Below are 26,022 nucleotides of genomic sequence, written 5' to 3'. Positions count from 1 at the left end.
AACGTTAGTTTTTTTTCATGGAGAAGGGTCTTCTTCATTGTATCCTATGCCTGGGTGACCATTTTTGGTTCTTTTACCTGACCTATAACAGCTGTTGCAACATATGGGTATTGAACCACCACGTTTCGGCAATAAATAAGGTAAACGTCAAAACTTTTTGCTTTGATAGTCTTGCTACAGACTAATGAGGGGAGATTTTTATAATAGTGGAACGCAAAACACAGGAAAACATGTGGGGGGTGCATTTTTGAGCTTCGAAATTTCCCCGCTAATAGATTTATGTGTTCCTCGAAATCAACGAAATGTTAAAAGGATTTCCCACAGAATTACCTAACATTTAAAGATCTTCCTCTGCATTGATCAAACTTGAAGCAGGCAATTGTTTTGCAAGTTTTAAATGCAGTGTAGATATACCATACCATGTGGGTGGTCCTACATCCTACATATACTTTGTTAAGTTAAATTATTATATCCAGAGTTGAGACAAGGTAATTGAAACTTATGTTACTCGTGCACATTAAATTACAAAACAAATGTGTAGCATTAATAATATTAGTACGTTTTGACTGTAACAAATCTATTAATAAAAGCCTACCGTGTAAACACAGTAAATAAAACATGCGACAAAGTTTTTTTTACATAGAGAGGTCAAAAAAGTTACCCTCAATATTTACCAAGCAGTTAAAAACGAGCAATTTGGAAACTTTGAAATTGGAATATGGCAAAAACAGACAAAGTTTGACTGAGACTTTAATAATTAGAGTTAAAAGGTTGCCTCTGTGGGTATTCAAGAAAATGTTTGTCGTAAATAAGGGCTATACTTTATATTTAGAAATATAATTAAAATTAAGCAGTTTATTACAAATTTTGCATTAATTTATTTAGTAATTAATTACTGAAAAAACGTACAAAGCAACATGTAAGCTACAGTTGTTAAATTAGTTGATCAATGAAATGGTTCTATTTTTTTTTATAAAATAAACGTACAAGATAATTTTAAGCTGCTGAATTAAACATGCTATTTGGTTTTATCGTACGGGAATTCCCTCAACAACACAAGAATTTGGCAGCATACGAAATTTAAGGTTGTTATCTAAATAATGCTTAAAACAGCAACACTTTGTATTGTTAAAGAGGAAGCCAATATCATTTTGCTTATCTTAAATACAATTCTTTCAGAACAAATCGCGTATATTTCTGTATTGTTACTTGTGTAAAATGTCATATACCTACTCGTCTCGTCTTTTTAGTCTTTTACCCTTTCTTAAAAAGAACTGAACATTTGTACAGCCTTCTGGCAGAGGTTGCAATAATTATAATATTTATCTGAATACAAACGGATGATAATACTGGACATGCCAAGTGTTTAGACTATCAGAAATAAATGAATTAAGAGGTATAAGCAGTGTAGACTAAACAAATTCAGTTTTGTTTCGCGCTGCAGTTTAATTAAAAAGTAAATACTACGTATAAGAAACTAAATATGATTAATTATTGAAGTAATTTATGAGTTCTAGGAAATTTGGTATTCTTCTATTCTTAAATAACCAAAAAAGCAATTTTAGTGATGACACTGTTATGATGAAATTATTTACAAACTAGTTCAGTTTTTCCTTTAATTTTATCGCCTGAATATGTGAATGTGTGCTTTATATCAGCTGTCAAGCGGAAATTAGCGATAGCACCATCTCACCATTTTCTGTTATCAAAGTGCAGAGTTAAAATGTGTTGATATATAAAACGTTTTGTTGATCATTTAGCTTTCTCTATAGGTTTCAACCCATCCCAATTGAAATTTTGAAAACTCTGCAGGTCTGGGCGCTTTCTAGCATGGTTCATTAATATACTACTAAATAGATAGGAAAATAACCCTGTCTGCATCCAACTGTTTTCCCTTCTTCTATCCTTCAAAAAAAGATCGCTCAAAATAAGTTTACGGTTCTATTTTCACCATTATCCTTTTATTTCAATCTGTTTAGACGTAGGCGGTAGCACCATGCGGCGAGACAAATAGCCCAGAGCCCCGTAATAAATGACCCCGTTTGCGAAACACACTTTTTCGTTGACCCCTTAATGGATCATTAAGAGCACTTACCAGAAATGTAGGATAAGGCGGCAGTCAACACGACGCACAAGACTATACAGGCGATTGCCGTGCATTTCCACGTACACCTGGAAGCCAGACCTTTCCTGAAATGGAACCTGGAGGCGGCCGGAGGAAAATGGCTGGAATTCGACCTCCTCAGGTTGTTGCGGACGGGCAAAACTGGTATTTGGGCACCGTAGGGTAAACTGATGTTCGTTCCTGGAACTCCACCAACTCTCGTAAGCGTAGAGTTCTTCATTTCTTTGGATGGACTGTTGCAGGATGAATTCGGCTTGTAATCAATCACTGGAGTTTTAGAGTGATCTGAAATTGGAAACACTAATCAGTCAAGTTGACTTTTGATTCCTTCACATAAAGTATCATGTGACTGTGGATTTAGTAGCCAAATAATCATTTACAGGAGTCTGTGTTACTTGATCAAACCGGAACAATATTGAAACAATTTTCCTTTTAAGACTTGAATTGTAAGTAAGTAATTAACACAGTGTGAACCATTTACAGACTAACATTTCCTCTCGCACTCGTATTTCCGAGCACCAATTTCAATTTTGCTCTGATAGCAAAATGGCTTTGCACCATTACAAGTTGTGTTTTCTTTGCTTATTATCTACCTACATCTTCACACGTTCTGTAATGGTACTTACAAAGCATGTGCTTGGTCAGAAATAACGAGGGACCCATACCATATTTACGACCATATGGAATGGATGTATTGTTTTGTTGGTTTGCAATTGCTATTTGAATACCCACCGCACGCACGGCCATGGTGGTTTGTTTGCAGGTCTTCAGCGGTCAGCTGTCAAAGATTGTTTTACGACAATCGATAAACCAATGATTTATTTGTTTAAGATGCTAGTTGCGCAAATAATTGTTCGACTTTTCCTATCTTTATGGTTGACTGGAGCCTAATAATCTTGACCTGTTGATATAGTGGCTGATGCCTAATCATACGGGTTTTATAACATTTTATGGAAGGTTTTTCATGCGTTTATAGATTCATACACACTCGAAACGAAATGTATTTGAATATCTTTGATGGAAGAAGGTAGGGAACGAAACTTTGCCGCTTCAGGCGACATGAAAACCGCATTTTTCTGTTCCTTCAGGCGCCGCTTTTGATCCAGTCGAATTTCTACACATTTTAAATTCTTCGTCTTAAAGGGGCACGCTTCCTTTGCAACTCAGGCAAAAAGAAATTTCAGTGTCGAAAAAAAGATGTGCCACGTATACCTTATACTTATTACTAAGTCCCATTAAAGTGTAATTTAAAAATTTCCTAACAGTGTTGTAATACAGGGATGTAGCTCTTGGGCCAAGCACCTTTAGCCTAAACCAATATTTAAGGGCCTCGATAACCGAATTTGCTAAGCATAAAGGATCGCCATTGGACCGAAAAATATTATGTTAAGATTAGTAAAGTACACAAGGGCTCTATTCAAAGAATTGTGTGCCGTGTGTATCATAAGTGATGGCAACGTATTCTTTAGATGGATAATTACTTTTGTGATAACTGAAGATGTGTTTGTTCAATTCAGAGATTGGCTGTGGAAACTAAAATATACTAAATTAACAGTTACATTTCGTCATCAGGCATTTTCAACATCAAGCTCTATCGGTTCAATAGTGATCAGTCCCATATATTTATCTTTTCAATAACTTTAATTGGGTTTCCGACCTATAAAATTGTGGAACTGATAAGAATCGGACAGATATTTTTGTGGTTAGTATGTCAAAAACGATTTGATCGCTCAATAGCATGAACAATTTCCATGACTTCTTCATCAGAAGAAGAGGAAACACTGAAACATCCATTTGATAATGAATTAACAACACAGAAAACAACAAATTACTAGAAGTTTAAAAGTTAAGTGAATGTCTGTCTGTCATATCTGTTTAGGTTAGCCGTCAATACACGGGCGTCACTATTTGTTTTAGCTGAGATATCTTTTCCATAACTTATGAAAGCGGACAAATAAGACAAGTTATCGAATCGATACTCTTATGTGGAAGATATCTATTCGTTCAGATATATTATTAATTTACAATTACTTTGCAAATTGTCTACAAGTTTCCTTTTTAGAAAACTGTTCATTCTCTTGGAGATGCATCTTGAAGCTTTGCCCTAATAGCTGAAATTGATTGGGAATAGGGAATAATCAACTATGGTTCCTACTAAAAATTACTTTGGCCTTCACTGTATTTGTTGTGTCATTGTATCGCTGTAGCATATTCTTATTTCTTTTGACTCGAATAAATTACCATATTTAAGTAACTGAAACATGTTAGACTTCTCAATTTGCCCGATTTCAGTACTCTTAACAAACACCACCACATAAGAAATACCAGTACAGATAACACGCATCAGGTATTCAGCAAATTGCGATGATTACAAAACAATACGTTCCCATATGGCGGCGGAACCCAAACCATATAATCACACCATATGGTAAAGTCGACCGTGACTCGCCTAAAAGAAAAGAATTTTACAAAAGGGCCGGAAAGAAAAAGGATGACGAAGGTAAAATTCTTAATAACTCCGACCACAACAGATCGGTTCGAAATCTGTGCTCCTCGGAAGGAGGCCTCACGCTGACCAACTGATTCGGGTTCCTAATTATACCTGTCCCGTGTATCTCAAAATTAAAAAGTGGTTAGGCGTTATTTAAAGGGAACTGATCAAGTAAACTTTTATAAAGTTGTGTTAACCAATATGTTTGAAATACTTACTCAACGTTCCACTGGGTATGTACACATTTCCTGAAGGGGTTCTCACTAGGCAAGAGGGCTCAAAATCCTGATTAGGGTCTTGAGGAGGTGCGGACGCCAAACGTCCGTTCAGTCTGCTCATTGTTGGGTTCCTCGGTGGGACATCAGGTGGTCGAGGGGCGCTGTCTAACAGACAACCTGCAAGGAACAACCCCATTTAATCTCTTTTGTTTTTCTTTCTTAATGAACTTGGAAAATGACATGTTTGCCGATGCTCAGGAGGAAATTAGAACCATAATTAAAATCTTCTTTGTAGGTTTATTAATTCTACACTTTTCTCTACATTGAGTTATCAAACTGTTTGATAGAATCACCGCAGTATATACTGAACTGTCTTGTTATTACTATCGGCTGCATGAATCGTAAAACAATTACTTATTTAATTGAAGCATATCTGATCGATTGTTGAATGCATATTCAATCGGTCAGCCTAGTAGAAGCACATACTAATGTTACGCTACCTTAACTTGATGTCAGTTTGATTGCCAATCATTAATCAACCATGTATGAATCTACATCATTAGATCTCAATATCATTTGGATGAGTACAGCACAGTAACTACATTAAGAAGGAATTGGTTAAAAAGGTATATGATAATTGCAACCATTGTCAAAGCACTTTCGACTAGAATGACATCTGAACAACACTAGTAATTGATGTTAAAAAATAGTGAACAAGGTAAGTAAATGATACATTAATCAAATCGAACTATTGACTAATAAAACAAAACAGTATTAAGACGATTAAAAACAGCTTTTGGCTTTAATTCCCCAGTTGCTGGGTATGAGGTTGCAACATAAGGCAAGCAATAAAAAAAAATCTGATTTAGAAAAAGTTAATTTAAACTTTTGCGGAGTTGCTTGTATACAACTTTGTGACTTCTAACTGTTTCGATCGTTTGAAAAAAGCTTGTGTATTTCTTCTTCAGTTTAATTGCTTGTTTTGGAATCTTTTTAAAATTGTTCAACTTTTACTGCTATAAAAGAAAATTTGAAATTTAACTGCCTTAGGTTAATTAATTAAAGTTTTGGTTTAACTGAAGGTGTATCAAAATTAATATCTGTCACTAGACTGGCTTAGTTGAACTAACCATAACACACTTACAAACTAAGTTTGGTTATCAAAAAGTAGGATCTGCCTACATGTGAAGTTTATAAGCTCTACAACATTTGGCTTTAAAACGCCTCTGCTTTCCTCTTAAGTGTGTTTTTTCAATTAACCTTATTGCCCTTTTTTGCATAAGAAAAATATTACACCATTAACATTTAAAAAAATTATATTATACTTTAAGCATCCAAATTAGCATAAATTTGTATTACAAAGTTTGTTGGTATATTTTGCAACAACCTACATCACGTAGTAAATAAAGCTATAACCATATAATTTCATTGCTTTTGTATGTTGTGGCCAATTTTAACAATCCTCAAGTGAAAGTCAAGAAATGTTTAATGATGCTAAATGCTACTGTATTGGAAAAAATAGACTGGTGGACTTCCAGGCAGTTCCAAATGACACACTGTGTATATAAATTCATATAAGACTAACTGCCTAACTTTTTTCTACTTCATTGCAGTTTTGTGTTTTTAAATGGATAACAAACACTCAATGAATGTATCCTGGTAATAATTTAAGGGAGCATAAAACGAAAATGGATCTATATCAAAAGCTTTCCCACTATCATAGTGGTATTTGACACTTTGAAACGCGATGTCGTTAAAAAAATCTCTAATTTTAAAAATCTATTTTAACTGAGTTGATGATGTACGGGCGGGTTGTCGTTTACGAACGGCGCTATGCGTATTTATGCAACTGGATTTACTGGTTGTTGCCCGATGATGCGGGACTCAAAAAAAATAAATACCGCCATATTTATGGGATTAGACAGCCCGAAGCTTTCGTTTATTGTTTATGGCACTTTCCGGGCCACTTATCCAGGGGAAATTATCGTTTATGGCTTTTCGGAGTGGGAGTTTATGTGTATACTCAGATTGCGTTTAGAGCCGTTAATGGCTTGAACACTCTTCTATTCTACATTGAGCTCAAAGCCCGTTTTTTAAATTAGTGTGGTATAATAAGAATACAATATGGATTCAGCTGTACAGGAAGTCTTGGATTTTATAAACAATAAATTAAATGTATGACGATAACGTTTTAATTGAAGTCAAGACGCGGAAATTATTATTAACCAAGTGTCAAGATTGTTTGGTATAAACAACAATTTCACTTTATAAGAGACGTTTAACTTACACTATACCTCCACTCTCATAATACTTTTTCTATACCAAATTGCTGATATCCCTTTTCAAGCGTGTCAATCATGGAAAATAATTAAAGCGAGTGTATTATTCGCTTTATTGAAATTGTGGGAATTAAATTTGCCATGGCAGGAATGGCCGATGCTTTCGGTATTTAGGTAATAGAGCATCCGATAACTCTAAATTAGTTCACAAGTATTTAATATTAATTATAACTGATATACCCAGAGAACAGAGGCGAATAATTCTAGTTTATGTGGGGCAATAATTTAATGCACTTTGTTTTAAAATAAGTTATTAATTGGGTAATTAATATACTAGTTAGCCAAGATTCTTCTAAAGAATTTCTTGTAAAATTATCATCACACACTCTGATGTATGCGTGTGTGGGTCTAGTGTTTGTTTTAAAGAAAATCTGTATTGTAATCCATTAGGAAATGTCATTGAGTGGCATTGCAACACTTTATGTTAATTCTTAATTGCACAAATGAATTATTAGTTTAGATATCCGCGTTAATGTGCATAAAAGTGAGAACTATAGTCAAGACTACTAAGTCTTTGAGAATCATTAATATCAAAAGTTGAAGAACAAGGAAATGTTACACACACAAATACTGTGGAACAATCCCATACGTCTAAACATCATAAGAGCATTTATTTTAATTCCTTTACTGCTATAAATAATAAGCTAACATTGCCTAGATTTATTGCGTGAATATAAACAAAATAAACACGCTTTTCGTGTTCGATATTTTCGAAACTAATGCCCGGCAAGTTTTAGTTTGTCTAACCCCCTAATCCAACTGGGAATCTTTCGAAGTGGAAATGTTGTTATAATATGTTCCCAATATTTTCCAATCCATGTAACTGGAATAGATTTCTATATTAAAACTTTTAAAAGCTGCTTATTCGAAACAGCACAGCTGTTCCAAACAATGTTGGCGATCCAGTCTCATATATCTCATCCAACTTTTTTTTGTCCGAAAGGAAATTATGATAATTAACGGCTTGATACAATAACACCAATTTTACGCAATGGGAATGAATTATACATGTTAAATGAATCGTGTAGGTTTCTTCAAGGTTTCTTGGATGCATTTGACTCGGAGAGCCAAATATGGCAGTTACTGTGAAAGCTATTTCGTGTCGTGTTGTTGCGCATGCAGTACGTTGACTTCGTTACCAATAATAGCAAAATTAATAACTGTTTATCACTTGATTTCCGAGAACAATTTATTCATCTTCTGGCCCCTGGCTGACCCTTCTTAATTAAAAATTAATCTAATTTTTTATCGGGTGCTGGCTGATGATGTATTGTTTATAAATGGGTATCGCTTCCTTTTACAGTCAGCCCATCTGCAGCAATATTCAATATACCATCGACTGTATCAGCTGTAACAAACACACTTTAATTAAAGAAGCCATTAATCTCGTCCTAACAAAGATCGAGTTACGATCTAGTTTTCTATATTGAGAGCTTGAAGTTATCTTTGTTCTTGATTGAATTCTTTGGGAGGCATTTATATCCGATAAGTTGGATAAACATTGTTTTTTTGTTTGTTAGGAAAATATCCATATGTAGCCCATTAAATTTAATAGGATACGCATGTTCAATTACCGGACTCTTTGCTTGATTAGTTTCAATGAACAATGCTGAAATCATTCTATAGCAGTTACTTTTGGATTTCCCGGATGTAGTGGCCTTTTTTGACTCTTAGTTTCATTAACAACTCTAAAAAAATTAGTTTAAGCTTGGTCATGGTTTCAATTACTGCTACAACCATCAACAATAGAAATGTTGTGATTAATTAGATAATTCTGTGATTTGATAGGTCTTACTCCAGTTACTAACCTTTTGTCTTGTTTGCTGTATGATTGATACCTAAATTAGAGTTTTTTTCAGTTTTCATTTTTAAGCAATTATCTCTTTTACATAAAATTACACTGGAGCTGTCAAGGCAACAAGTAACGAATGATTTAAAGGTAAAAATGTTGAGATCTTGTAACTTACTGTGTTCCAAAAATCCATCTCGTTAGAGCTTATGCTAAAAGGTGGTAAAATCTAGGAAGTGAAAAAATGCTACAATTTGTAGAATAATGTGGAGTGCCAGAAGATCTTAATAATGAGAAATGTAGAAACTCTCTGAAAATGACTTTTGAGTGCTGTAACTCCAGAATAAAATATGGTAAAAGTTAGAAAATGTGTGATAAAGGCGTCAGAAAACTAGAAATTTAGTAGTCTAAAACCTTCTGAAGAAGATGTTTGAAGGCCCTAAATTTATAGAACTCAAAATAGACTAAACATAAAGCATTAAAGAAAGCAAATAAAGTCTAAAATATTGTTAAAAAACTTCAAATACTAAGAAGAACACTTCCTGCAACCACTTAAATGACTGCAGAATGCTAGAAATCTCTGGAAGATGCTTTTCTTCGGACAGACGCAATGTTTATAACCTAAATTTTAATGGTTTAAAAACAATGCAGAATTGTTAAAATTGTTTGATATAACATCAGGTTTGGTAATGAGTATAATTAACAAACTAATCAAACGCAAAATGAGATTTCCAGTTAACTATAATCTCAAAAGTTTTCAAAATTATTTAACTTCTTGATTACAAGTGATATAACTAAGGATATAACAATTCAATTTGCTTCAGAATTGGATATGGTTATAAGACATGCTGCATTTATATCAGTTTAATTGAAGAGGCAATCAAAGATCTGATATTCTTGTTTAGCATACTAAGTTTTAAAAACATTATAGCATGTCACCCTTCTTAGAATAATAATAAATAATTTTGAAATTTTACTCAAAAACTGCGATTAATTAACATGCACGTACCTAATTATCTTGCTCTTCGCAAGGTGCAAGCAGGCAAATCTGCCATAAGGATGCATAATTTAATTACCGACAAAGTCGGGTTTATATTACGCGAAATGTGGATGATCTTAATGCATTACTTCTTATTTTATGACATTATTTCACAGAAACTCGAGTTTACTATAAGAAAAGTGAATGTTAGAATCATTAAAACTTCTACTAAATAACAGTAAAATAGTGTTGATGATTTTAGTGGAAAAGTAATAGAAATGGCATAGCTCCTAGTTGTTAAAGTAAGTGAAAATAAAATAAAAGAAAAATTATTCTTGTCTGGAATAATATTTTAAGAAAAAATATTCAAAATTTAAACGTGCAACTAAGTGTAAAACAAACATGAACTAAAATGTCTGCAAATAATCGCGGAAATAGGAAGCAGACCGCCTAGAAACAAAGCCACAGATGTTCCTAATAGAGCCAAAATCTCTAACACATTTTCGCTAAAAACCTTCCGCTGTGCCTAGAAACTTAAATCCATCCAAAAACGACCAGCTGCACATAAATTTGCACTTATACACCCTCACACACAACCCTATCGAACAAAAACCTTCCCAACACTACCGGTTCACTTTTCTGACACAAAAACTCCGGAAAATTTTACGGTAAAAGGTAACAAAAAATAATAATTACATTGTGAGTATTGTTGGACAGCTTCACAATATTCTCCTGGAGGCGAGTACTGCGGAGGAGCGTTTTGCAAATGTGTAGTACCGTCGTGTTGGTACCGATCGTAAAGCGCGTATCGTTCCGTGAATAGTTCGTTCTCTTCGCCTGGCCTCTGTAGAGGTCCATACGCGTACGGCGATATCATGATACCGACTGAAACTCCGAAACTGAAACTGAAACGTCCCACGGATGTTCGTCGACGTCTTTTCGGCCCTAAAAATCGGTAATCGGAGGCACGACGGCCTGTCTTGAGTCGAAAGGGCGTCCGACGGTGCAGGGTTGGGCTTAAGGGGATTAGAAAGGTTTATTTCAGGTTTGTGTTTATAAAGAGCCGTTCTAGGAATTTTTTAAAAGCTCAGTGTTTAAATCGTTTAAAGCATCTTAAATGTTGGAATGTTAGTTAAAGCTTCCAGTCCCAGAAGCTTATTAGATGGTTTTTAGGTGTAGTCTTAAATCAGTCTAAATGACTAGGAGAATATGCTGTGACAAATTACAAAACATCCTGTCCTCTAATACTCTTTTCATAATTATGTATAATAAGAAACATATGATGATGTTTTTTTGTCTTTGATTATGGCAATCATTGAGCTACGGTATAGGGACAACTTAATAAAATTTGAAGAGAATTCATAGAGAACTTTGTAATTCTCAGACACAGAGTCTTCTATAAAGAAAAATCCAAATTCTCATTTTACTTATATACCATAGTAGAAAACAGCTTGTATCTAATGTGTTCTGCTGTAGGTTACACTCTGGAGTCTACATTTTTAACTTGTTAAACTGCTGCATTTCTAACATTTTTAACTGTTGTAAGAATGACGGGAATGATATTTTGTTTAAGTGTCACGATCAATGTTGTCACGGTTTTTGTGGTTTTTCTACCGTTCTCCTGTGTTTTTTTTTTGTATATTTAATAACATTGCCATTATGTGAGTTGTGGTACATTTCATATACTGCGAATAGCCAAATCCACATGTTTTATTTTGCAGTGTTTTTTTCAGGTTATTGGATAAGAAACTTAATGAGGATTTCAAAAATGTGCTTAACAGTCATTTTTTCACTTCAAGAGGATTTCATCAGCGATTTGGTTCTTGATTCTCTTTTTAAACTGTGTTTCTGGCAGATACCGCTTTTCTTCCCGACTGTGCTAAATATTGTAGGGTTTTTTCAGGTTAGTTAATAAGGATTCCAAAAATTTGCCTAAAACGGTAATTTTCTTACTCTAAAGTGGGTAACGTGCCCAGCTAAATTATCCTCTAAAACCAAATTTGCCTAGAGTCTGAAAGAATTAAAGTTTAACACAGTTTTCAAAACGTATTTCTGAGATTATAAGTTATTTTGACAATTATCACGTGACCGTCTAGATAAATAGTGTTACAGAACCACGTGACAACTGTCACTAACGCCAAACTGTGCTCAAAAGTTGCAAAAATCAGGGTTTGTGCAAAAATGTTTTCTTGCAGCAACTCTTTTACACACAACTCATGATTTTACTAAAAAACCCCGCAATTTACTAACCTCTGTCCATATTTTTTCAATAATAATCTTGAGAAAAACTGTGACTCAATTTGTTGACCAATACATTGCAATGAACTGCCTTGACCATGAGTTCTACTAATCTAAGAAGTAATTAACATAAAATGTATCAAAACCCACGTGATTTTTAAAAATGTTAATTACAACCTACGAAGAATTGTTAACAGTTAATTTAATTTTTTTAAGTAGGATTTATTAATTAAGTTTAAAAACTTAGTTTTCTGACAAAAATTTTAGTACAAAAACTACTTTGCGATGGTCTTCAACCAAAATATGAATTTTCTTAAAACTCAACCAGCAAAATATTGGCCCATTTACAACTGAAAACAAAAAGGGGTAAACATATAAGAATTGGTGTCATAAATAACGACTTTTCCAAAAACTGGCCTATTTTACATTATCCAAACACACCCTCAACCCCAATTTACCGGTTTTGCTTTGACGCACTTAAGGTGCAATAAAATTAACTTGAAAAGTACTGGTAACACGATTTATGAAAAGTTAACTGGAGCAAATCTTTAAGACTTCTCAAACCAATGGTTGAAAGAGATAATTTTTCAATTGGTTTTGGTCAAACCTAGTCAATCCTTTTGCAAAATTATTGGCAACATTATTTTTCAGTTTTGACAGGTGTAAAATTGTTGGCACGAAATTGTACATAAAGGGGTCTCTAAATTGTTATATACACCAAATTTGCAGAACTGGTAACTACCCTTTTCTTCTGATTCACTGAAAGGGTAATAAAGCTGCCTTAAGAATTCCGTTAATACAATTTATGGCCTTAGCTAAAAGTATAACTATACCATTTTTTTAATTTAAGTATTTTTTTAAACAATTTTCTATAACTCTTTGTTATTCGAAAAATATTAAGTTAAGAAACAAGCTAGTTTAATTTAAATAAGTTTGAAATGAAAACAAGTCTTTGAGAGATAATCGAATAACGGATTTTCACATCACGTTGAACTTTTTTTTGCAGCCAATTTTGAAACCCTGTATAAAGACCCTTCTGACTCTTCTGAAAAGGGTACTAAAACCATTTAAAAAATCCGTTAAGATTATTTATGACTGCAATAATCTAACTGGACTAATTTTTTTAGACCTTATTGGAAAACAGGTATTTTTGCGAGCAGACCTACAAAGGCCACACTTTTTTAAATCCCGTTATGGTTGGACCAAATATCCCTGCTTCTATAAAACAAATTGTACCACTTTGTTCGTGTTTTATAACTTCTTGATACTTGGGACCAAGCCATTAAAAAATATCAGTTTTTGTTTATAGATCATAAAAGCGGGCAGTAAATTTTCCTACTTAAAACTTCATGTAAATGCCCTTATTTTTGCTTTTAAAACTCAAACTCAAATGCTGTATCCGTTCGGCAAATGTTTTACAGTTTGGTTACCTCCTAAAATGATCTAACTTTTTGAAAATTTAATATGAGATCCTAGAAAAGTTAATTTAGCTTACCACAGAGTATCAAAGCTGCAATTCCCAGAAAGGGTAATTACCATACGTACACTCTTATCTTTCGGACCGCTTTATTTATTAAAGCTTTTAATAGCCTCAAGTATTACGAGTTCATAAAAACGAAATAAAGTTTTAGTTCTATGACCCAACGTAATTTGTTTTAAAGCTCGCAGTGCACCTATCTCTAAATAACATTATCAGTGAAGCCGAGCATGTTCTGGATTTCTGAACAGGGTTCCCTGTTACAAACACCAACAGGAGCATTATCAAAGCGTGTAATTTGAATTTACCTCCGTATTTTACTCTGAGCACCACTCCAGGTTTCGAAAGGGCCATCCTTGTCCACCACGCACGATTAACAAATTTCCCATTGACTGCGTTTCGAGAAAAGATTGCATGAATCGAAATCGTGTCAAATTCGGGTTCTTTCACCAGGTGCATCGTGTCACATTGTGCACACCAAGTCAAGAAAATGCTAATACGCTACACAATGACAATTCGGTGCATTCATCTTCGAAATGGAATTTCTCGGGGCATAAGAGTGGGTCTTATGGTGTATAATATGGGACCCGGGTCCCTCTTACAAATGTTATTTATTGTTGCTCTCGAGCTAAAAGGTTGCTTTATTGTTATTTCGATAATCTTCTTAACGCCAAAGCTGCACTCTACAGGGGCGGATTTAGACGGAGAAAACGGATATTCCCTATTTTTCTAGGTCTAATATCTCATATACCCTAATGGGGGATGTTTATAGTGTAGGGCGCCGGATAAGTTTCTTACAACTGTAACGGGAGTCCTTTGATTATTATCAGAAACTTTAAAATTGTTTGACTGAAGATTATGATTAAGACATTTTCATAATGAGCTTTCTTCATAATGTACAAATTGAACAAACAACTCACACTCTATGAGCTAAAAGTCTATGATTATGGAGGTAAACCTGATCAAATTATTCGTTTATTTGTTAATCTTTGTAAACATACTGTATTTTGCTGGTAGTACTTATGCAACAATTTTAATTTTTAAGTATAATTACATTAGTGTCAATACTGTCAATCGCAATGTTAATAAACTATAGAATTTAAATGTAGTGAATCAGGCCATTGTGTTTAAAAATGTATTGTTTCAGCGAATTATATGAGTCACATAACAAATTTAAGGCGCCAAATTATAGTATTTATTACTCTAGTAATTATTAAATATTTTGTACTATAAATACAACTGATGATCAGCGTTGTGCATAATAAGTTCCTGTAGTAGAGTAGTGTAGTTAAGTAGAGTAAAACTGAAAATGGTTACAGATTTTTAATAAAAGAAGAGCTTTTTTAGTGTTTAGAGTGTCTAAGCTGATCATTAACTCATACAAAAATAATCAGGAAAGTGAGTTTTAATGTAAAAATGTTCAAAATTTTGTAACTTTCGTTTTCAGCACCTCGATATTTTTATTTGAAACACCCAGTATGTTCTGCAGTTTTACATCCTGCATTTTGGCAGGATTATTTTATTTGCCCTTTTTGCCATATCTTGTAATTTATGTAGAAAATTTTTATAAACTGAAAAACACAATGCTTATTTTTACTACTTCTAGAGTCGCTATAGAGAAATGTCAAGTTATATGAATGAAAAATTAAAATCTTTACCAAAAATGTTATCATATCATCTTGCAGCTTCTCAGTTTTTCCATACTATTGTTTGTAATTTATCAACACATTTAGATATGCCTCAATTTACAAAAGGAACAAAACCATATACAGATTTTAACACTCTGTCTCACAGTCTAATGAATCTGTTAACACTGCAAAAAGCTAACTAACATTTGCCTTTGAAATTTCCTCAATTCACGTTTATATTACGAAACGTTATTTGTTTTTGCGAACCACATTGTTTATGTGGCAAACCGTCAATGAATATTTATAATAATTACACTCTGCAAGATGTTTAGATTTGAATGTATAACGAGATTTTATTTAGGCTGCCGCCGAAATTCAAGGGTAAAGATTTCTGTTTTTCTCGTTCAAAGCTGTAGCCATAAATAAATTTAGCAGGAAATAACATTGGGCTTTTTTTTTCTACGGCAAAGGGTATCGGTAAATCATAATAACAGTTTACTCCGAAAGGCAGGAGGGAGTGTGATATGGCGTATTAACCCTCGGTAATATTTTATGCTTTAAATGCGTATTGGTGGAACCTTATTTCGGTAAGAACATAAACAAAAGCCCACCTGCTAAGCTGTGTCGAAAATGCTTATTAAAATTCAGGTTTAACGCTTTGAAATAATTATGCAGGTTTGAACAGTTATATGTGTAAGTGCTAATTAAGATTCGGGCATTGTACGAAATAAAGTTTTATTAGCTGATAGGAAATTGCTTAAAGCTTTTAACATTTATGAGTCAGTCTAAAAGAACTGTGCTTGGTGAAATATATTCCCAGTACTCCGCCCACAATTTAGAGTAACTCATTCCATCAGAAAAGGTTGCTGAAGAACCCTATTTTGGAAATGAACCGACCTATTTCAAAAGAATGCTGTTTTAGATCCTGGCATAATATATGTTTTTACCGGCGAAACTTAAATGCATGGGTTTACTACTAACGGAGATATCTCGTCGTATCTCTTAGCCAGATTTCCTGTTCTGCCTAATTAGTCAGTTCCAGATGTTAGACTCGCGGCAACGTGACTTGAACTTGAAATTTTCTTGTTTTACGTCACCCGTTATAATAGCTAATCTCACCTCTATGGCCGTCCATCAAGAAGCTGACTTACCAGAATCGAAAGAAAAATGACATTACAACCATATTATTTTGCATTATCATTTCATTAACTTGAAGAACACTGGTGGTACATAAAAGTTACTTTCAGCTCCCCTTAAAAGGGACAGGCATCCAATTATCCGCCCTCAATAGTATTACCCAGTCATTCATTACGTAGATCTTTTATTCAGAGATTCTCAATTAATAGGTCTCTATACCTAGCAATCAATCACTCACTCCACTTTAGTGAGTGAAATGCATTTATTCCTCCTAAGATGGAAGGGTGAGTTCATCATTGTTAAGATTCCCTATTGATTCAACGGCGAACTTATGGAAGGTATTTAGAGCAAAATCCGCTTCCGCTCTTATTTATATAACAGACACGTTCAGTTTGTTTTGTAAATATTTTCGCTCATTCGCGAAGATTTAACTACGAAATTCTGAAACGTAATTAAACTTGTTTTGAAAAATGATTCCGGAATGTATGTTCTGTAAGGCTATTTTTTTTTGCTTAGTATGCTAGAATTACGTAGGTAGTGTCTTAGTAAAACAATGTAGAAATTTACAAACAGGTGAACAACCAAAACTTGGCTTCAAGTTCACATATAAAGTAAAAACTTTGTGCCAACAAAAACTGTAAAACTCTTCAAAATACAGAAATTAAAAATGTTATATTGAGAATACTAACTTTAATTGGCAGCAAATCTAATTTCTGCAAATGAAAAATGCAAAAAAGTACACTTTTTTGAACGATTTTTAGTGCAAAAAGTTCTTCTTTCCACTAGTCTTTCTTCTCGGCCTTCGGTCTGCACTTGCGTGCAGGAAAGATGTACTTTTTGCACTTGTTGCATAAATAACTGTTTTGTATGTTGACAATCATGACGATGAATGTCTTTTTAACACTTTTTGCATTTGATTTGTCTGGACAAAAAACAAATGGTTTTTCTATTTTGTCTGAAGATGAAACAGAAAATGTGAAGAGTGGTATGTTTGAGATGCACTGAAGCTGAGATATTCTGTGTCTATCATTCTGGTGAAAATGTATTTTCTTTTTTTTGCAATGGTTTAGATTAGTTACTGTTTTCTTGTTGGGACTGAAATTGGTTAGAATTTAATATTCTTATTAATTAACTGTTAGGTAAGTCATTTTTGTTGACTTTTGTAACAGAAACTGTAACAAATTTGTATATGAACCATTTATATGTTGATGCTAATTTTTAGTGATTTTACAATTTTGATATCGATTTATATTCACTAATCAGTGCGGGAACTAATTTCCGCTTTAGAAATTCTGAAATTAATGTGGTTTCTTAAATAGCAAAATCGTTCACCAGAGTATTGTGCAAGAACAGGACGGAAATATAAAAGACTCCGGGGAGACTATTTATTCTTACACCCTAAATCCGTCGGACAGCTAGGTGACAAGTAAATTTGCGCAAGCTTTCTGTTTCATAAATAAATTTTCAACCCCAAAAAAGATAAGAAAGGGTATTGTGTGTGAAACTCATTAAGATGATAAATTAATTACTAATGACTTAATGCAACAGGCTATTAGGAATATAACACTAACATACAGTCAAGCATTTAGTTTTAATTTTTTTCTCTGAATAATTTTCTTCTAATTTTGGAAACACTGGATTGGTTAAGCAGTTAGGAATACAAGTTAATTATTGATAATCAAAAATCGCGTTCTTTTAAGTTAAATTAGTTTTGGTAATTCAAACTGATTAACAGTAATTTAACCCTAAACATGATAGAAAAATAACCTAGACAGCCATCTGTTCCTAAATGTCCACGAAATCGGGTCACTTAATACTAATTTATCTATAAGACCTTGTAGTGTTCCTAAACCGCCGTTCATTGAAATTCTTTTTACACTTTCCGATGTCTTACTCGGTGGGTGGGCGAAGATCGCCGTTTTTAACGATAAAGCATGGGGTTTTGTGTATGGCTATAATTTTGTCTTCGGGTTTCTATTGAAGTGCTTTTTTTCCATTCCCGCTATGGGTGGTAAGTGGTTTTAAATTAAAAATGTTGCTTTTGTTTCAGATCTTGTTTTTTCCAAAACAAGGCTAACTAGTTTCGATTATAGACCAGTCGAATGGTTTACAAGTGGGACGAATGAGTTTCTTGTCACGTCCCTTTGAGGCTTGGAAATGTGAAAGAAAGTTCGGAGGAGTAATTTAATAAAAGAGTTGATTAAAATTGTAAAAAAGGTCCGGAAAAGAAAAGAAATAAACTTTCGAAACTCACAGCGGAAATTAAATTAAGCATCATCTTATGCAAGTTCAATTATTACAACAATAGAACTCTGGCTCAAATATTTTAATAAAAAAAGAGTGTTCTTTCTTTGCACAACTTCATCTTGAATACGAATCCAGTTTTATTCAGAATGTGACACTCAAACGTGATTACAAACTACTATTTGCATTAAAAACTTTTGTCTTTGAGCAAGTGTTAGGACAGCTATTTATGGAACCAGTTATGAAAAGTCCGAATAAGTTTCAACTTGATAACTTAATTTTTACTAGAAATATTATTGTACTTGTACTTCAATATGTGTTGTAAAAATCAAGTTTGCAGAATGTAAACAATTAATGGGAAAATGTCAGTCACTTTACAGGGTACCACAAGGAGATATCCAAAAAAAAAAGATATTTTGGAAATTTGTTTTTATTTTCTTTTGGTTAATTTATTTGATGAATTAACCAACAATAAATGAAACTGTGGTTCAGTTGTGCAATTTGGCAAAAATAACAAAAGTGATGTTTCTGTTGTTGATAAGCTAATTCAAAGTATTGTAGAAAGTAATTGAAAATAAGCTTTTTGCTCGAAATTGTGCCTTATAAGTCTAAATCTACCGATTTTAAAAAGTCAGAATTAGTTTCTTTGGAAGCATTTTAGTGACTAGAAATTGTTGAAGCTGTTGAACGTTTTATTGGAAACTGAAAGCTTCTTACTGTCAAAAATGCTGCCTGAAAGTCTTTTTCAGGACTTTCAGTTGTCAAATCACTACCGAAAGCATTTTAGTGACGAGAAAATGTCAAATAGAAGCAGTTGAACGTTTTATTGGAGACTGGAAGCTTCTTACTGTCAAAAATGCTGCCTGAAAGTCTTTTTAAGGAATTTCCTTCAACTTCATTAAACGAAAATTGTTGGTTCGAGTCCGACTGAAAAATGTCCAAACGCCAACAATTCCTTCCTATCACTCAGTTTTTGTTCACGGACAATAAAGAATTCGATTTCAATTAAAATCAGTAAAAGAAGAAGAGGAAACAACCGTTGTTCATCGGTTCCAAGCAGCATCCGCGTTATTGCAACGGCTCTTTCTCTTTGCCCATATACACTGATCAGGAGAGACGTGTGTATGTTTTTGTTTACCTAAGTTTCCTAGAATTACCTTCCTTAAAAAATTTCAAATGTTTTTCAATTAATTTTAGTAAGCTACCGATATGTGGTCGAATGACAAATGTCAGTTTTGTGACCTAAATTTGATAAAACTACCTTTCTGAGAATATTCCAGTGTTTTGGAGTGTTTTGGATTGGAAAACGTAAAAGTTCTCAAGAAGGTTCCAGTCATCCAGTATCAGTTTGTAGTGATTTGAGTGAATGAAGAGTTCAAATTAAAATAAAATCTATATTTTTTATCTAACTAGAATGAACAATACTCATACTTAGAAATAGATGATTATTCCTTCTTTTTCCAATTGGAAAGATATGGGTAATTCATTTAGAATTATAATTGACTTTCTTTGAAAAAAAAATCGATTGTATACAGGAAAACTTTCTTTGGTAAGTCAAAGTCAGCTGCCCTCTCCTTGTTCCCCCAACTTACAGTGGAGAAACCTTAGGAACATCAATCAAACTGAAATCTTCGACACGTATCTATCTAGTAGAAAACATCCAACGGAATCCCTATAAAAGATCTTTAGTGGAACCGCATTCGTAAGAATTCGATCTGGGCGCACATATAGAAACCGAGGGCGCATCAAAGACATTCCCGACCCTCTAATTTATAGTTAGTGGGGCCACGCCGTTGCGTGTGCCCTACGACACAGAAACCCCGCGTTTCCGCCATATTTCTTGGTCGATCGTCCTGTTTATCGGGACTCCTTCTTATCGGGAATCCAAAGCCTCTATCTGGATGTCTTTCCGGCCATCCGAAACTGCGGTCGCGTTTTGTAATATCACCCTGTTTCACGCGATATCACGGCCACGTATCCAATATATTAGAAACTAGGTGTTTGGGAAATACTCCCTAACCCACAAAAATACGGTTTACGTTATGCTGATATTATCATTTTTGAAGTAAGGTGAAGGCATTTTGGGTGGTTTCATAACTTGGTGTGGTTACAGTAATAAAACCAGCGGGTGACGCGACGAAAAAGCACTCATCATGGTTCGATAGCTATGGTTCTAGTTAACAAAGAAAAGAAATTAATAGGCATGCATATAAAAGCAAGAGGAGAAGACAATAAAACAAGAATTACACTTATGTTTGCGGTCGGTTTCGCTTGATTTATGGCGTTGATCATAAACTTTGCCTTCAATTTCGTTTTTATTGTTCGAAAGTCGAAGCTGGGGCCGATTTGAATACAAAAAGTGGTTTGTGATTGGTCGCAGGCGAATGCTTGCTGTTTATATATAAATTTCAGTAAACAAGCAAAGAGATCAAAGACCAAACAACAATATTATTCTACTTTATTAAAATTTATGTTATCACACAACCAGTAAGACATGCCAAAACTACTTCCTGGTATTAGCAGAAATTTGAGTTCCTAAAATGTAAAACCCACACCACAAAAACCGTTCAGAACGTGACTGTTATATCGATTCACTATCGAAAACGTAGAACGGATTGCACATCATTTCCTCAAGGACAGAGGCGAAAAATGTGATGGTGGTTTTGGATGCAACAAAAAGAAAAACGTGTTTGATATAATTTGGAAAGTAGAATAAGCACATAATTACATTTTCAGCTTATTTATTCTCAACCACACGATGAAGCAAGGAGTCATATTATATGTGTTAATTTACTTCATCAACGAGTATGATGATGATGATGATTCATGATCAAGAAGACTTACTAATAGTATATTTTTCTTGGATTAGTAATTATTTATTATACCAAGTAACTAGAATTTACACAAAGAAAATCTTCTTAAGAAGGACCAGGAAATCTTCACTAAGGTGAGGAAAATTAATTCCAAAGGAAAGTTCTAAAGTAATTGACGTTTACCACTTTTAGCAATTTTTGAGCTGAATGTAATTAAGTAACGTTTTGCTACTCTAGACAATTTGGATTAACCGTAAGGCTTTACAGTGGTTATTACCATTTCTTTTCAGCATTGACCATTAATAAAACTTTAGTAATCTTCTTATGCAAACATCTTGGATTAGCTAAGCTAACAATTGGAACAAACCATGATTTAACAAATTTTCAAAGTAGAATTCAATTTCGTATCAATTACGTAGGATTGAATACTTTGTCCACATTAGGAAGAAAACCAACTACCATTTATGCTTTTTACCGAATTTTAACCGATATAATAACATCCTCAACTATTTTATGCTTTTTATACATTTTTGCTTCTGTTGATATCTAAATAAACGAATATGTCATATAGACGATTAAAGACTTATATTTTAATTGGAAACAAGTTTTCTTTAAGTAGAATTTCTCAACTGCCCTGGCAATACTTTCATTCGCTTAATTAACCGATTTTTCTATATTTTTTATTTTCGTATTTAATTTCTAGTAGTAAATATTTGAAAGAAAAAACCTTTCTTGCAATAATAAAAAATAAACAGAGCCAGAAGAACTCCCAGAGATACAGTATGCAAGAAAGTTACTGCTTTTCGTAGTTTGCCAGTTTCCTAATCCTTTTGTGATATTTTCATCAAAGAAAAATCTACTATTATTAAGGTAATTATATTTATTATTGGAAAATACTACCTAATATTAAGAAAATTAAAGATATTGTTTCTAAAATCTGACTGATAAAAGTACAGTACTTTCTAAAATACAGGGTTATTGAATATAATTTTAATCACGAACAGCATAGTTTAAATTAGCAAAGTTGCAGTATGTTTCCTAAATAGCCAGAATCTGGTCAGTTTTGACAGAAAAAACTAACTAATTTAAACTATGCTGTCAGAAAACTGTCAATATTCCAGTGTGTATATCTATTATTTAGTTTCCATCAGAAATGATTTAAAATTCTGTATACCATACGTGTGAAAATTACTATTTTATATAACTCACTTTAAAGTTAGAAATAACAAAATTAGACTTTTTCCAAATAGCACAGTGTATACAGTTGTAGATATGACAAAGTTTTATCCACACAAAACCTTGGGTAAATTACAAAAAAAATTTCTTTCTGACTATGCCTTTTTGGTATTTTGGAGGTGGTTTCAGTATCCCCCCAAAAAAAATTCCTTTAAACATTCGCAATAAACTTTTCACCCTGGCAAGCGTCTGAAAGGAATTCGACTGCATTATCACCATCCTCATTCAATATAAAATGACCGATTGCACTAGATATTAGGGACGCCGAACAAAAGGGTGATTGATGACGTGTTACCCTTCCGAAAAACACGTCCGGGCCTTCAGGGAAGGGCAGAAGACCCGACATCGCCGCCTTAAAAACACTTCAAATTAGCGTCTAACGAATTCACTGGAAACTTTGATTAATTAAAATGTATCGCGCCCTTTAAATTCCGACCCTGTGATTCTCGCAAAAATTTACATATATTGCTTCGACCTATCAGATGCAATTTTTCACTAAACGATCGTAAATTATTCGAAGATTGTGATCAATTTGCCAAGGTGTCCAAACACTGAAGAACAGATAGGAATCAAAATGTTCATTATTCGTTCTGGGCATGTAACTTTGAAGTGTTTTTCAAGAACTGTCTCTATTCATATAAAAGGATGTTTAAGGGTCGAAACAATACCGCAGTCTGACTAAAACTACCTAAGAGGCCCTCCTTAATGCCCACCCAAGTCAATTGCTGTTTATTAACATGGCTTGCACTGCAGGACACCGTTGTATACAGGGTGAGCAGAGTCAAAGCTATGCTCATATAATATTCTAATGCATGTAGTAGACAGCAGGTCGTCTGGGTTTATTCATCCTGAATGACAAAGGTACGCCTTAAGGTGGTACCACCAATTTGAAAAACGAAGTAAATGAATACTAATCAACTTCCTATACAATACGACAACACGCTATTCTACAAACAATGAGCCCCAAAATTTACATTTGGTTGCACTTGTGCCGTCCATAGGCGGAGGAAGAAACGCTGCTTCAGCGAACAAACATCAAAATTCTGTTCGGTCGATGATTTTAATTCTACGCGGATGGCGATTGCACAAAATCAAACAAACGGTCCACAATGCGGCATTGCTTTAAAATGCTCGACAAACCGTCGAAAATTCGTCTGGAAAACAAACGAGGAATTAATTTGTCGGCGAATTATAATGCAGCGGGTCGGGAAAACGCGCGATTTTGCCAAGCAGGAGTGTTATTGCGATGCTAATGAGAAATTTAATTACCGATCGACAATATAAAATTGAACAGACGTGGTGGTGATTGCACACGTGGAACGCTGGAACCATCTGGATAACATGAATGAAATCGTGATTATACACCTGTTCGATCCAGACTATGTTTATGTCTTAGATATTTCCGTTCAATATTCTTGATAAAATGAGATCGCGACCTAGAATTTATTCCTGCATATACGTCCAAAACATTGAATAAATGTGCAGTCAGCAAGAATAGTATGACAAATGTTCTTTTTGTGTGAATGCCAATTCTAAATCTCGTGAATTTCAATTTGTTGACCATTAGCACGCGTAGCTTGATAAACTGGATACTAAAATGATTTAACCACAATGAACATCTAATGGATTAACTTCCAGTTTTCATTTTTCTCTTGATGATTTGCTTCAGTTATAGTGTTGCAATTGCATATAACTAGAACATGCTTATCTGCTTTCATAATGATTTGTTGTTAGTTATAATCAGTAACAAAATATAACAATTTGAGTGATATTTTCCTCAGCACCACATATAAGTTTAAAACTGTCTACAAACAATAAATTACGTGTCTGTAAATCTGCAAAAATAATTGATTATGTCATACACTGCTAAAAAGCTAATAGACTAAAAAAAGTGACCCAAGTTATAGTTAATTTTGAAATTTTATAAACTGCTCGTAAAAAAGAATAGAACAGCAAAATTTTTGGTCTTTTTTGAGTGGCTGTTTCTTCAAATTGATTAACTCGATTTAACTAATTTTTTTGAGGATTAAAAGGTATTTTCTTTGTCTTTCTGATGAACTAAATGATCTCTGCAAAAGTTGCCACGGATCGGAGTATACAGGGTGTGACTGAGGCGTAGTAAAAAAAATAAAAATTCAGTCTAACGCCATTTCACGCAAAAATATTTTTTTTATTTCACAATAACCTTAATCGAGTCTTGTGGTCAATATCTCTAAACGTTTTCGCCAGATCATTTAGGTCATCAGGAAGAGAAAGAAAATACCTTTTAATCCTCAAAACAATTATTAAAATCGAGTGACTCAATTTGAAGACACAGCCGCTCAAAAAAGACCAAAAATTTTGTTGTCCATTTCACAAATGGACTGCGTTTTTTGAGATATTTTCGAGTTCTTTGTACAAAAACCAGTTTGTACACACAACAGAAACAAAAATTATAATTGTCAATCGTTAATCATGTCTGATGAAATAAAAACATACGAAAAAAGACTAACATTCTGTAACATTATATCCATAAATATTAAAAATGTTCCTCTAATAAGAATCAAGCATTGAATGTCCAATTAAAAGAAAAGAATTCCTACGGTCAGAAAGCTGAATAAACAATAAATCACATTTCTAGTGAATCTGCTAAGTTGCTTTACCTTTAAATTAGAATAATAACCTGATTTTATCTTTGCTTGTAACGGTAAAAATTAGTATGTTTGACTAGTTAATCAAAAGTTAAAAGGTCAAAAATTAAGCTTAAGTTAGTCATGTAAATGTGAATTTAATGTTTTGCTAGCTACACCTATAAAGTCTCTTCTATTCAGTCATTCAAGCAAGAAACATTTACTGTAGTTGCTAAATTAAATTAACTAAAAGTACGGTTATTTACGTTTAAGTATCATTATTCCTCATTAAAATTTGCCCTCTTACAATCAAGCATTCTCATTATTCTACACTGTAACCTAATGTCTAGATTGTATGTGCCAGAAATTTGCATTGCAAAACTTTGCTCTACTTTCACAGCTGAAAAGTCAAAAATAATTTTCCGCTGCTTAAAAATTATGGATTTCGTCTGCAGGTGATTTAGAAATTACACTGCTGTTACCAATTAATGATTTTAAGTTTTAAATTACTTATCAGTAGCCAACAGTTTACAACAGGATTAAATTATTCATAGTGTTCCTAGAGTCACTAAACTTTTTGGCACGTCTCTCCCAAAGCAAAAGTGGTACGATTGTATTAATTTTTATTTATTTACTATTTTATTTACTGGGCTCTTTATGAGTGCTTTATAAAGTCAACACTTAGAACCAAGTTGCAAT

At 33.6% G+C, this 26,022-nt stretch overlaps 1 protein-coding gene across 8 annotated transcripts in view; it reads right to left on the bottom strand.

The window, feature by feature from the left end:
- Window positions 1-26,022, bottom strand: part of Ten-m (teneurin transmembrane protein Ten-m) — a 147,899-nt gene that overhangs the window by 13,896 nt on the left and 107,981 nt on the right. For 6 of the 8 annotated variants that reach the window (XM_081983066.1, XM_081983069.1, XM_081983065.1 and 3 more), the window contains 2 exons: window positions 4,835-5,011; window positions 2,096-2,410 (listed from right to left, as the gene is read on the bottom strand). In XM_081983066.1, the coding sequence (XP_081839192.1) occupies window positions 2,096-2,410; window positions 4,835-5,011 (492 nt within the window). Of the gene's footprint in view, window positions 1-2,095; window positions 2,411-4,834; window positions 5,012-10,637; window positions 10,949-15,314; window positions 15,435-26,022 lie in introns of those variants that run through there. The other 2 variants (XM_081983071.1, XM_081983072.1) reach the window with 2 other exon arrangements.

The sequence above is a fragment of the Ips typographus genome, linkage group LG6, assembly GCF_016097725.1.
Source record: "Ips typographus isolate SLU linkage group LG6, UJ_Ityp_2.0, whole genome shotgun sequence".
Lineage (NCBI taxonomy): Eukaryota > Metazoa > Arthropoda > Insecta > Coleoptera > Curculionidae > Ips > Ips typographus.
Note: the sequence above shows the minus strand (reverse complement) of the source record. Positions and strands in the feature narration are given on the sequence as shown.